The sequence below is a fragment of the Primulina tabacum genome, chromosome 9, assembly GCF_025594145.1.
Source record: "Primulina tabacum isolate GXHZ01 chromosome 9, ASM2559414v2, whole genome shotgun sequence".
NCBI lineage: Eukaryota > Viridiplantae > Streptophyta > Magnoliopsida > Lamiales > Gesneriaceae > Primulina > Primulina tabacum.
This window is the reverse complement of record NC_134558.1, coordinates 13,009,387-13,023,930: the sequence shown is the minus strand read 5'-3', so window position 1 is coordinate 13,023,930 and position 14,544 is coordinate 13,009,387. Positions and strand designations below refer to the sequence as shown.

At 39.1% G+C, this 14,544-nt stretch overlaps 1 protein-coding gene across 1 annotated transcript; it reads right to left on the bottom strand.

Moving 5' to 3' along the window:
• Positions 1-12,571: 12,571 nt before the first annotated feature.
• Positions 12,572-13,949, bottom strand: LOC142504631 (protein FANTASTIC FOUR 3-like). The gene has a single exon (XM_075617497.1). The coding sequence runs from the start codon at positions 13,783-13,785 to the stop codon at positions 12,880-12,882; it is 906 nt and encodes a 301-aa protein (XP_075473612.1). The 5' UTR covers positions 13,786-13,949; the 3' UTR covers positions 12,572-12,879.
• Positions 13,950-14,544: the final 595 nt, after the last annotated feature.

The following is a 14,544-nucleotide window of genomic DNA, read 5'->3' as shown; positions in this document are numbered from 1 at the left end:
TGTGACTTTTGAGTCCACTATCAAAAAGGAGAAGCTGGCTCTTTATGTGGGTTCTTCATCTGGCACAAAGAACGATCCACATGGGAAGGGAAAGAAGCGTTCTTTCCAACGTCCCAAGAAGAGCGTGCCCTTGAAGAGGCAAACTCCGGGTCCCGTTGTGGCAGCCGCGCCAGCCAAGGCTGAGAAGACAGTTGACATCTGTCATCACTGCAAGAAGCCTGGACATTGGAGGCGTAACTGCAGGGAATATCTTGCCCAGAAGGGTTCTGGCAAAGGTATGTTCTACATTGAAGTAAATATCTCCATTAGCTCTACTTCTTGGGTATTGGATACCGGCTGTGGCTCACATCTCTGTAATGATTTGCAGGTGATGGGAAGAAGTAGGAAGCTCAGGGAAGGTGAGACCTTCTTGAGGATGGGCAATGGAGCAAGGGTTGCTGCCAAGGCTGTGGGAGATGTTTATTTACATTTGAACAATGATTTTAATTTTGTTTTGAGAGATGTTTTGTTCGTACCAGACTTGATTAAAAACATTATTTCCATTCCTATGCTTGATATTGATGGATTTTCTTGTTTATTTAGCAAAGGTGTTTGCAATATTTACAAGAATGAATGTTTAGTTGGTACCGGAGAACTTGAAAACAATCTCTACACCTTAAAATTGAAAGATATTCCACTTAACAATGTCAAAGCAATAACAACAACAAATAAGCGCAAACAAGATACTCTTAATTCGGCACAATTATGGCATGCTCGATTAGGACATATTTCCTTAAGAAGGATGAACAAGCTAGTGGGAGTTGGCATGTTTGATATGTCCGATATTAATGCTCTCACGACTTGTGAATCCTGTCTAAAAGGAAAGATGACCAAAATTCCCTTTAAGGGCCATGCGAAGCGAGCCAAAGGGTTATTGGATTTGATCCATACCGATGTGTGCGGTCCGCTTAGCATCACCACTAAGCATGGACATGCCTACTTCATCACCTTTACCGATGACTTTTCGAGGTATGGGTATGTGTATTTGATGAAATACAAGTCTGAAGCCTTTGAAAGGTTCAAAGAATTCAGAAGTGAAGTAGAAAAGCAATTGGGACGAAGCATCAAGGCACTTCGATAGGATCGAGGTGGTGAGTACTTGAGTGCCGAGTTCCAAGAGTATCTTAGGGAGAATGGGATTCTCTCGCAGTGGACTCCGCCCGCTACACCGCAGTTGAATGGTGTTTCGGAGCGTCGTAACCGGACTTTGATGGACATGGTTCGGTCTATGATGGGGTTCACGGAGTTGCCGCCATCCTTTTGGGGATATGCGCTTGAAACAACGGCACTGTTGTTGAACAATGTCCATACAAAGGCAGTTGACAAGACTCCATATGAGATATGGATGGGTAAGCCTCCCAAGTATTCTTATCTTAGAACATGGGGGTGTCCTGCTTATGTGAAGCAGGCAGTGGGAGATAAATTGGATAGTCGATCCATTTTATGCTACTTTGTGGGATATCCAAGGAATTCCCTTGGATATTATTTCTATCATCCCCAAGAAACAAAGGTGTTTGTTTCTAGGAATGCAACCTTTTTGGAAAAGGAATTTCTATTGGATAGAAAAGGCGAGATGATAGAACTCGAAGAGGTTCGAGAGACACCCACAGTTTTAGAACCCACACCCAATGAGCTAAGTGAGGAGATACAAGCTCCTAGAAGATCCGAGAGAGTCTAGAGACCACCTATGAGGTATGGTCTGCTTCTTGAAGAGGGCCATGATGAGCCTAACCTTGGATGTGATCCAAGGACCTTCAAGGAAGCATTATCTGATGCCGATTCATCCAAATGGCTTGAAGCAATGGAATCTGAGATGAGTTCCATGCATTCGAACCAAGTGTGGAATCTTGTGGATCCACCTGAGGGAACTGTTCCCATAGGGTGTAAATGGATTTACAAGAGGAAACTTGGGGCGGATGGGAAGGTATTGACCTTCAAGGCGCGATTGGTAGCAAAAGGGTATACTCAAAGGCAAGGTGTTGACTATGAGGAAACCTTTTCTCCAGTTGCAATGTTCAAGTCCATTAGGATTTTGCTAGCCATAGCTGCATGGTATGACTATGAGATATGGCAGATGGATGTCAAGACTGCCTTCCTTAATGGGGATATTAAGGAAGAGATTTACATGTCTCAACCTGAAGGGTTTACATCTATCGGAAGTGAGCATATGGTATGCAAACTTCAAAAATCTATTTATGGTTTTAAGCAGGCATCTAGGAGTTGGAACCTCAGATTCGATAGTACAATCAAAGAGTTTGGTTTTACTAAGAATCCTGAGGAACCCTGTGTGTATAAGAAGGTCAGTGGGAGTGCTGTGACACTCCTTGTTCTTTATGTTGATGACATTCTACTCATTGGGAATGATGTAGGAATGTTGCAATCAACTAAGATATGGTTAGCAAGTAAGTTCTCGATGCAGGACTTGGGTGAAGCATCATTTGTATTGGGAATACAGATCTATAGAGATAGATCAAGAAGATTGCTTGGTCTCACCCAGTCCACATACATTGTGAAGCGGTTCTCGATGGATGAGTCCAAGAGAGGACATCTACCAATGTGTCATGGCGTGTCCCTATCCAAGTCTATGCCTCCCAAGACTGATGCAGAGATAGCGGCGATGACACGAATTCCGTATGCTTCGGCTATTGGTAGTATCATGTATGGGATGATATCTACACGTCCTGACGTGGCATTTGCACTAAGTGTAGTGAGTAGATATCAATCCAACCCTGGTCTTCCACACTGGAAAGCTGTGAAAGACATCCTCAAGTATTTGAGAAGGACCAATAAGTTGTTCTTGGTCTATGGGGATGGAGAACTGAAATTGGAAGGCTATACCGACTCTAGCTTCCAAAGCGATATCGATGACTCGAAGTCAACCTCCGGATTCATATTCATGCTCAATGGTGGTGCTGTCTCTTGGAAAAGTTCCAAGCAAGACAGTACTGCGGATTCCACCACTGAGGCAGAATACATTGCTGCATCGGCTGCAGCAAAGGAGGCTGTTTGGATTAGAAATTTCGTCCAAGAGTTGGGCATCATTCCCAATGGAGTTGCTCCTATCCCGGTGATGTGTGACAACACGGGAGCCATAGCTCAGGCGAAGGAGCCAAGGTCTCATCAGAAGTCCAAACATGTATTGAGAAAGTACCACATCCTCCGAGAGATTGTGGAACGAGGAGAAGTGTCGATCGACAAAGTCGGCTCCGCAGATAATGTTGCTGATCCACTAACTAAGCCTTTACCAGGACCGTCATTCGAGAAGCATCGCGAATCAATGGGTTTGAAGTATATGGGTAGTTGGCTCTAGTGTAAGTGGGAGATTGTTAGAGTAGGTGCACGTCGAGCCAAGTGTTGGCCGAGTGTTCACGATGAAACTCTATGTATAAACGATCTTTATTTAAATAATATTTGAATTTATTATATTGGCGCATCTTTATCTGTATACCCATGCTAGTTGCATAGATAAAGTCCTTGAATATACAAATAGTAGAAAGAATATGAGATGCTCATATGATGAGTATCATGAAACTCATATTTGGAATACTGTATATTCTAAACGGTTCCTAGTCGATTCAGCCGCCAATAAGAAGGATATAGGCCGCTCGAGTTAGAGACTAGTATCTGCGATGTGAGTACCATGTTTCATTGGTAGGGGACATTTTGATGTCCGAGCATGCAGATAGGTGCTCCTGGTAGAGTGCACTGAACAACCCTCCATAAAGGACTTTCCAAGTGGTTCTCACTTATAGAGTGGAAACGTCCTAGTTTATGGTTGTACATCATTAGTCCTTATGACCCGGGACAACATTGAGACTCTATGTGCTAGCGTTTCACTTTGACTTGTTTACCGACTCTTATGGGGTCATCAGGTGGCAAGGTTGGGTGTTACGGCGAAACATATAGGAGTCAATGCATTGTAGTCGGGGATTCACCGCTTACCTACGGATATGGATATCCTATGTGTTTTCATGTGCGTGTAGTTTGAAATCTCTGATCAGAGTATGGTTGTAATTATGAAAGGGGTTTCATAGATTACACCATCGATGCAACTACGACATGACACATAGTATCGATTCATTGACAACTCTCGATAAACCAATAGTTGTCGAATCGGTCGGGATATATGAGTTGAAAGGACCGTACTGTACGCTAACCATAATTGAATGGTTCTTGCAGGCACTATCATTTGATACCTAGGGAATCATGTAAGCGATGCTGCTAGGCGTTTAACATGATTGGTTGGGTAATATCAGACTTGAGTTCTGACGTTCTTATTATCAAGGAGTTGATAAATAAGAATGGAGCAATTGAGGTATGCTCATATAAGGACATGTTTAGTCCTAATCACATGGAGATGTGAACCCACGGCTAGTCGTATCAATGAACCATTGAGGGCCACACAAGTACTAGCTTTGTAAATCCCGATGAGAAGTAAAATAGTTGAATGTGTTGAACGGCTTATAAATGTGTTTGTAAGCGTAAAGAAAAATAGAAGTATAACTTCTATGAGAGAAATATAAATTTTAATTTATGGAAGTGTTCCTAGATTAAAATTTGGCCAAGTGAATAATGTATTTGAAAATTGTGATTTTCATAGACATTATTGTGGACTAAATTAAATTAATTCAAGTGTTGAATTAATTAAACAATAGTGGACCTAGTAGAGCCCAAATAATTAAATTAATTCAAGTGTTGAATTAATTAAATATCATTGGGCCTTGTAGAGCCCAAATGGAGATAATTATTTAAACTAGTGGGCTTGAATAAAATCAAGCAAAATACAATTGGGCTCAAAATGTTTGAGACAATTAAATATAAAATTTCCATGGGCCCTTGTAATTTGTTACAAGCCCTTTAGGGTTTGCATGCTTGGGAGGTGAAGAGGTTGTGAATACTTTTGATTAAAAAAAAAAAAATTGGAAAGCATGCAACTTTTTGGTCCCAACTTTTTCCACAACCAAGACTAGACTTCACTCCTCCATTCAAGCATCTCACTTGGCCGAAAAATTCACTCAAAAATCCTCTCAATATTTTTCTTCATTTTGTTCTTAAAAGTGTTGGAGAATAAAAAGTCTTCTCTTTGATAAATCCTCAAATTTTTCTAGTGCAAAATTTGAGTGAATTTTTCGGCCAAGTGAGATGCTTGAATGGAGGAGTGAAGTCTAGTCTTGGTTGTGGGAAAAGTTGGGACCAAAAAGTTGCATGCTTTCCAATTTTTTTTTTTTAATCAAAAGTATTCACAACCTCTTCACCTCCCAAGCATGCAAACCCTAAAGGGCTTGTAACAAATTACAAGGGCCCATGGACATTTTATATTTAATTGTCTCAACATTTTGAGCCCAATTATATTTTACTTTATTTTATTCAAGCCCACTAGTTTAAATAATTATCTCCATTTGGGCTCTACAAGGCCCAATGATATTTAATTAATTCAACACTTGAATTAATTTAATTATTTGGGCTCTACTAGGTCCACTAGTGTTTAATTAATTCAACCTCAACATCCTCTTTGATCTATCTCTAGAGATTTGTATTCCCAATACATAGGATGCTTCACCCATGTCTTTCATGGAGAATTTATTTGCTAACCATACTTTAGTTGATTGAAGTAATCCTACATCATTCCCAATGAGCAGGATATCATCAACATAAAGTACTAGGAATGTCACTACACTCCCACTAACTTTCTTGTACACGCATGATTCCTCAGGATTCTTAGCAAAACCTAACTCTTTGATAGTGCTATCAAATCTGAGGTTCCAACTCCTTGACTCCTGCTTGAGACCATATATTGATCTCTGAAGTTTGCATACCTTATGCTCACTTCCCACTGATGTGTATCCCTCAGGTTGAGACATATCAATTTCTTCATTGATGTCTCCTTTGAGGAATGCAGTCTTTACATCCATTTGCCATATCTCATAGTCATACTATGCTGCTATGGCTAGTAGTATTCTAATGGACTTAAACATAGCAACTGGTGAAAAAGTTTTCTCATAGACAACTCCTTACCTTTGAGTATAACCTTTTCCAAACAGTCTTGCTTTGAAGGTCACTACCTTCCCATTTGCCCCAAGCTTTCTTTTCTAGATCCATTTGCATCCTATGGGAACGATTCCCTCAGGTGGATCTACTAATGTCCAGACTTGGTTTGAATACATAGAGTCCATTTCTGACTGCATGGCTTCAAGCCATTTGGTTGAATCAGTATCAGATATTGCTTCTTTGAAATTCATTGGATCACATCCAACACAAGACTCATCATGGCCTTGTTCATGAAGAAGCGTATATCTTGCAGGTGGTCTAATAACCCTATCAGACCTTCTAGGAGCTTGTACTTCAACTACTGGTTCTTGGGAAATGGGTTCAACTTCTATAGTTGAGGGAGTATCTTGAATTTCTTCAAGTTCTATCATCTTGTCTTTTCTATTTAATAGAAATTCCTTTTCCAAAAAAGTGTTGTTTCTTTAAACAAACACTTTTGCTTCATTGGGATGATAGAAATAATATCCAACAGAATTCTTTGGATATCCTACAAAGTAGCACAAAATGGATCTACTATCCAATTTATCTCCCACTGTCTGCTTCACGTAAGCAGGACATCCCCATATTCTCTTGTAAGAATATTTGGGAGTTTTTCCCATCCATATCTCATATGGTATTTTATCAACTGCTTTAGCGTAGACATTATTCAACAACATTGCCGCAGTTTCAAGCGCAAAGCCCCAAAACGATGTAGGCAATTCAGTGAATCCCATCATGGATCGAACCATGTCCAACAAGATTCGCTTACGACGTTCAGAAACACCATTCAATTGTGGTGTTGCTGGTGAAGTCCACTGTGAGAGAATCTCATTCTCTTTTAGATAACCCAAAAAATTCAGCACTCAAGTATTCTTCATCTCGATCAGATCGAAGTGTCTTAATACTCCTTTCTAGCTGTTTTCCTACTTCAGATCTGAATTCTTTGAACCTTTCAAATGCTTCGGATTTGTGTTTCATAAACATAAACAAACCCATACCTCGAGTGGTCATCAGTAAGGATAATGAAGTAGGATTGCCCATATTTTGTGCTAACACTTAGCGGGCCACAAACGTCTGTGTGGATCAAATCCAGTAGACCATGCGCACGTTCCACATTTCCATCGAATGGAGTCTTAGTCGTTTTTTCTTTTAGACAGGACTCACAAGCAGGTAGAGAATTTATGTCTGACAAGTCAAACATGCCTTCTCCCACTAGTTTGTGCATCCTTCTTTGGAAATGTGACATAATCTAGCGTGCCATATTTGTGTGGATTTGGATCATCTAACTTTATTTTGTTTGTTGTTGAAATCATGTTTACTTGGACATTCACTTATCATTTCTAGAACATTTCTGGCACATATAATTTTTTATGTCCGGTCTTCATGCAGTGAAATAAATATGTTCTAACTTAGCGGCTTTGTAGGCCTTTTAAGTGTCTTTCAGAGTTTGCCTCTTATTGGGATTGTTTTTCTTGTGAAGGGCAGAACATTTCTTTCCCTTACATTGTGGGCCATTTTCGTCTGACGAGAGGCCCATAAGAAAAACAATAATTTCCTGTTTTATGATGATCTCATAAGTTATAAGTGTATTGACTAGCTCTTCAAGGCTATCATCTATCTTATTCAAATTGAAGTTCACCATAACTCCGTCAAATGAGGAAGAGAAAGACAAAAATTTATGTCATCAATTAACTCGTTAGGAATCACATATTCCAGGTCCACTACATTCTCAATAAGCACAGTCATATGTACACCATGCTCATGGGCCAAAGCCCCATCTTGCATTCGTGTAGTCATGAGCTTTTAAAAGTGGTGTGCATCACTGTACGAGTTTCATGTACCATGCAACTCTTGCATGTGTATTCGAATGTCAGCAGCATTCAACATTTCCTCAAACTGTCCCTACAGTTCATTTGACATAGAAGCGAGCACATCACACTTTAGCTTGCATACTATGGTCCTACCATCTTGCATGCTTTGTCAGTTCAGCAGGACTGACATTAGTGTTTATATCATTTTCTCTGAATTTAGAACAATTTTCCCAACCAGTCTTGAAAATTAGTTACGATTAGCTTGTTAATAAAAAAAATGGATTACGTGACAAAATCGAAAATATACTGATATGGAAACAGGATAATTGTTGCTGATTATTTTAAAATAATTTTAAGATATAAAATATGGATTTTATTTTATAAATCTCCCTCCCACTATTTTGACATTTCCACCACCTTCTGATGAAAAAGGAAAATCGTATTTCCTTAGTGGGCACGTAGAGTCCAATTAGCCAATTATAATCCCGAATAATATCAGCCAATTATAATTTCTAAAAGGTAGAGTCCAATTGCATCCCTATGCAACCTCCGCGTGTTTTGCCTCACGTTTAATAAGGACCCAATAATATGACGTCGTTTATTTTCGCGTGTCAAACCGACCCATCAATATTGAATTGTAGTAGACGGTCGCCATGAGTTCCCCCAATAATATGAGCCGAAGTCATGGGAGTTCCACTCAATTCACATCATATATCCGGTGGAAGTCACAGCTTTCCAGCGTCCAGGCCTCCCCAATAATATGAGCCAGACACTGTCCGCGGGTAGCGATCAACATGCAACCACGGTTGATGGAAGGCAAGGAAAAATTAAAATCTTTTAATTTTTACTTTTACGGTTTGATATGAATTTTGAATCATATTCAAAATGAGGGATTTTAATTTTAAAATTGTCTCATCATTTTAATTTCAAATCGCGTGCCACGAGTTTGTATGTTTGCCGGATCGATGCAACTATATTATATAATAATATACATACATGCATACTACTATATATCGCATATATATCATAATATGACATTAAACAATAAATAAAGATGATCGATCGCCAACACTATTAGATCCATGTGAGCCAGACATGGATCCAGGTCCAAAACCTAGGTGAATGCAGGGATGCAAATGCAACAATTACAAGAGCTTCCAATATTTTACATGTCTTCATCTTGATCATCGGACCCACCATCTTCCAGTCTTGATCTCCCACTATTTCTAATAATTACAATTAAATAGCCATGGCACATAAGGGATACATCTCATGGGGTGGGAACGGGCCATAAACCAGGCCCACTTTAATAATATCAAATATTAATTAAAAAAAAACCCGAATAAAACAGTAAAATATCCTAACATACACCTAACACATTGGTCAAGGCTCTCGATCATCCTTCATGCATTTAATATCAAATATTAACATCAATTAATTAAACAAATTTAATTAACTGATCAATCTATATCTAATAATTTATCACTAACCACCACAATTATTAAAAGATTTAATAAATTAAATAAACTCCTTTATTTAATTTCCAATTAAATCAATAATAATTGATTTCTTGTAAAAACTCTTTTTTACCATAAATAATTAAAATCATATTCTAATTATTTATTTCACAAGAAAATTATTAATTTTCCAAAAATTAATTTCCAAAATAAAAATTGAACCAATTTTCAAAAATATCAATTTTACCCAAAAATTTGAAAAAAATCAGAAAATCGCACTCTAGGCCCAAACAATTCAAGCACATTATTCAGCGCGATTCCCGAGACACTCCCAGGCATCCGTCCGCCCACTGCCCGAACGTTTCGGGCAGCGACAGCGGCCCTGTCCGCGCAGAACGCGCACAGGCGCGCCGACGCCGGACGCCTGCGCTAGCGCTGTGAGAGCAGGCGTCCGACGCCTGTGCTAGCGCTGTGCCCGCAGGCATCCGGCGCCTGCGCTAGCGCGTTGCGCGCTGCCGCGCGCGGCCCTGCGCGCACGGACTGCCCGGAACAGTTCCGGGCAGATTGAATTTTTTATTTTTTTTATTTCGAAAATCTGGAAAAAATAAATTTTCGTGGTGCTAAATTTTCTGAAAAATTTTCTTGTGTGGTTAAAAATAAATTATTCAATATCAAAACCATACGATTTAGAAAAAAACTGGCTCTGATACCACTGTTGGATCTCGGTTTTCTACACGCCCAAACGCAGCGGAAGTTTTAAAATTTTATTTTATTTTGACAATCAAAATATGATTTGCTTTTGACGCTCGTATGATTTTAACAAAAATATTCATAGGGTGTTGAAATTTCATACATTTGTGAATTAATCACATGGCTCCAACTAATCCGGTATAAACAGATTAGCTCTTGTTGATTTCCTACGAACTTTCTTCGATGAATTCCTTTCTTTCCTTCTAATCAGGTCCACGACTAGATCGCTTGTTCTTCTTCCAAATTGCACTAGAAAATTTGGAAGAAGTTTCTACGTAGAGATGAAACACGAAGGAAAAATCGACTCAACACAATAAGCCGATTTTTTCTTATTTTGAGAAGAGAAATTTCGAGAGAGCTTTTGGAATTGGAAGAGCCGAAAAATTGTGAATTCCCATCTCAACTTTTTCGGATGCCTCTAGGTTAATAAATAAAAAAAATCCTTATTATTATCTCTAATCATTACTTTACTTAATTAATCAAATTAATTAAGTTAATTAATGATTCCAAAGATTGCATCCCATGAGTCTCGAAAATCTCATAATCCAATTTTGTGGAGGCTATGATTTTAGGTCAAAATTTTAAAATAAAAAATTACATGGCCTAATTACCATAATTAACTTAATAGGCTTGATTAATTAATTGGACTAGTCCAACTAGTTTAATTAATTAATCAAAGTCCATTAAGAACTTTAATTATTTAGTATGTTGGACTTGTACTCCCACAAACCCATTAAACATACTTCCCACTATATTTAATTTAATATTTAATAAACTCAACTTTTGAGTTTAATAAATTAAATATATTTTAAATTCAACATTTGAATTTAATATTACAAATTCTCAACTCCTTGAATTTACCACCTTCAAAATTTAATATTTAATAAACTCAACTTTTGAGTTGAATAAATTAAATCTTCAAATTTTATAAATTCAATTCCTTGAATTTATTCTTTCCAAATTTCATAAATTCAACTTCTTGAATTTACTATCTCAGAAATTCAACTCATTGAATTTATTTTCTCAAAATTTAATTATCATAAATTCAACTCCTTGAATTTACTATATCATAATATAAATTCAACTCCTTGAATTTATTCTCTCAACGGGAACAAACGATCCAGTGCTTGTGTGACCCTCAATGGTTCAGGGATACAGCTAGCCGTGGGTTCACAACTCTTTGTGATTCAGAATAATATTTATTCTTATTCAAGCTTACCCTAGTTAGCCCCATTCTTTTCATCAACACCTTGATTAAGAATGTCAGAACTCATTTCTGATTGCACCCATCGGATCATGGTAAGAGCGTCTAGTAGCATCGCCCCATGATCCCCTAGGTATCACTGATAGTGCCTGCAAGAACCAGTCGATTATGATTAACGTACAGTACGGTCTCTTCATCTCATATATCCCGATCGAATCTGCAACCATTGGTTCATCGAGGGTTGCATATTAATTCGATAACTATGTGATAACTATAATAGTGGCATCGCGTGTACTATTTGAGAACTCCTTCTCTAACGTACATCTCATACTCTGGCCAGAGATTCCATGCACTATTATTTCATCAGATCACATAGGATATCCACACCCGTAGGTGAGCGGTGAATCCCCGACTACAATGCACTGGCTCCTATATGTGTCGCAACTGTACCCAACCTCGCCACCTGATGACTCTCCTGGAGCCGGTAAACGAGTCAAAGCACAGCCCTAGCATATAGAGCCTCAGTGTTGTCCCGGGTCGTAAGGACTAATGGTGTACAAACATAACCACGGACTTATCCTCTCGATGAATGATAACCATTTGGAAAGTCCGAGGGAGGGTTGTTCAGTATAATCATCATATGACTATACATCTGCATGTTTGGACATCTCCATGCCCTTACCAAGAAACGCAGTACACAACATCACAGATGCTAGTCTCGAGCTCAAGCGACCTTTATCCCTGTTTTAGGCGGCTGAATCGACTAGGAACTAATTTAGAATATGCAGTGTTTACAAATGAGTTTCAACATCGAATTACGATTCATTTGTATTAAAACATAATCAAGGACTTTATCTATGTTGTTTGCATGGGTATACAGATAAAGTATAACAAGACCATAAAAAGTTAAATTATTTTAAAATGAAGATTGTTTATTTCACTTGAGTCAATAAATTCCCTAGCCAACCGTTGGCTTGCAGGGCATCTACTCTAACAGCATCAACTTTAACTCTTGAAGGGTCTATTCACAAGTGGAATAGCCTTTCCCGCAACATTCTTTTATTGTTAACACCACTTTCCGTCTGACTTGTATGTGTTGAACATGCCGCCGGCATTCATCCTAAATCAGGATATACAAAATAATGCAAAAGTTTTTGCCAGATTCATGTGTAAAAATTTCCAACAAAACAATTGAAAAACCAGTTCAAAATCAGATCATAATGAAGACCAGCTGAGTAATATAAAAAAACAAGAAGGGCAACGCGTATCACATTTTTGACATTTTGATCAAACATTTTAAACTGATAATTCCATATTAAATGGTTAAATACCGTTACATCCAAGTGGTACAAAAGTACATTACATCATGGAAAGATCCCAAGTTCTGAGGTGGTAAAAAACATGCTACTCAATGTTCAAACTTGGATATAATCAAATATCCACAATAACTTGTAATTCATTCACACCTCATAAATCTCAATCCCATGAAGAATTAAACCTGGATACCGAAACTGATCCCAAAAGGAGAAATAGCAGAATTTTCAAAAATAGGATAAAAAAAGACGCAAATATTCAAGAAAAATAATAAATATTAAGTGGCCACACAAAAGGCAGCAGGCTTCCACACACTGCACAACCCTTTGCTTCTATGCCCACCTTCCTTGCACCTACCAAACCTTTGAAGTTTCTCCAACCCCATTTCATAATTCACTTCGCCTTCAAATTCTTCCTTTCCCGACTCAATTTCACTTTGTACTTCGTCTGTTTCCTCTGGATCCGTCTGCTCCCCACCGCATTCGTATTCACTTGGTTTTTGTTGTCGTCGTTGTTCTTCTTCTGTGGCAGAGCTGGCGGAGGTGGTACTGCTGACCGTCGAGTCGGAGGCAGTCAAGAAATAGAGCTTGAGTCTGCCGTCAATTCTCTCGGCTTGCAGATAAGAATTTCTCAACGGTGCCTCCACCGCATCGATAATCAGCGTTCCGCCTTCCCTACGGCGGCGCATTTGCAGAGAACTCGGCCCGCACATTGAAGTCAGAGGCGGTGGGAAGTCATTTGATGTCTTGGTTGTATTCCTACCCGCTTGACGGGGGGCCAATGATTTCGCTTCCTGTTTCGGCTTTACGTGTTCAACCCTTGAACAGGACGCTGAATCTTCTATCAAATTTGAGTGACTGAACGAAGAAGAGCTGGAGAAAATGCTGATGTTGCTGCTGTCAGTCATGACATCACTGCCCGATTCACTTCCCAGATTTTCCGTGCACAATTCCAGAGATTTCAAGCTCAGTCGTGAAAATGATGATGGGTTCTGTGTGCAGAAGCTGGTCTTTTCGACTGGGTATGATTGAAGCAAACCCCAGTTGCCATATTCAAGGCACGTGTTCATATCTACCAAGCTCGCAGGTGCCGCCGCCACGAATTTGAGCTTGATGGTGGTGGCTTTTTCTTTGAATTGGGTCTCAAAACATGAGACAAGATTTTGGTAAACTATGGTTGACATGGTGGAAAATTGTTTTAAGGTTTGTTTGGAGAGTTATAATTTAAAAAATTTAAGGATATATCGCTGAAGTTGAGAGATCAGAAGGGATTGAACGAAGAATAGGTAAAAACATGGATGTCAATTTATAGGGTTAAATCTTTGGCGGGGTGTGCCTTCTTTTTGCACCACTCAAGTCTTGAATTATGCACATATGAGGAGAAGGGTGTAATGAGAAATTCATTGGTTTCTCGATTTAGAGCGTAGAAGCATCCTACACCTTCACCGTTTACCGATACTTCGGAAGTGTTGCTTGAAAGATGAACACTAAAGAAAAACACGGATTAGAAACATGATCGGTCTCTAAAGAAAAACAGAGATCGATTAGCGACTGATTTGGTTAGTATTAATAATCTTGGATGCTAAATGTGAGAGACCGGTACGATTAATCAGTCTCTAAATTAGCAACCACATTTACTTCATCGGTTTCTAAAATAGAGACCGATATATTATATGCGGTTTCTACTTTAGTGATACCCCCCATAAGAGCCCGGGTCATGGATGACCCATGATAACAAGTGGATTCCCAAATCAGGATCATTATGCATGATGAATTCTTCTGAAGCGGGGCAGGTGCAAGTTCAGGCTCAACTGCCCGGGCAACCAGAAGCCCGGGCTCTCATATAAACTCCCGCGAGGCATTCTACCCGGGCTACCTCGATAACAGTGCCGCACTCGAGTGTTTCAGAAGATAAGATCTTGTCTCGAGAAGCGTACCTGACA

Bases quoted from the DNA above. Each gene is read 5' to 3' on its own strand.
- LOC142504631 (XM_075617497.1), bottom strand. From the start codon at position 13,785: ATGTCAACCATAGTTTACCAAAATCTTGTCTCATGTTTTGAGACCCAA.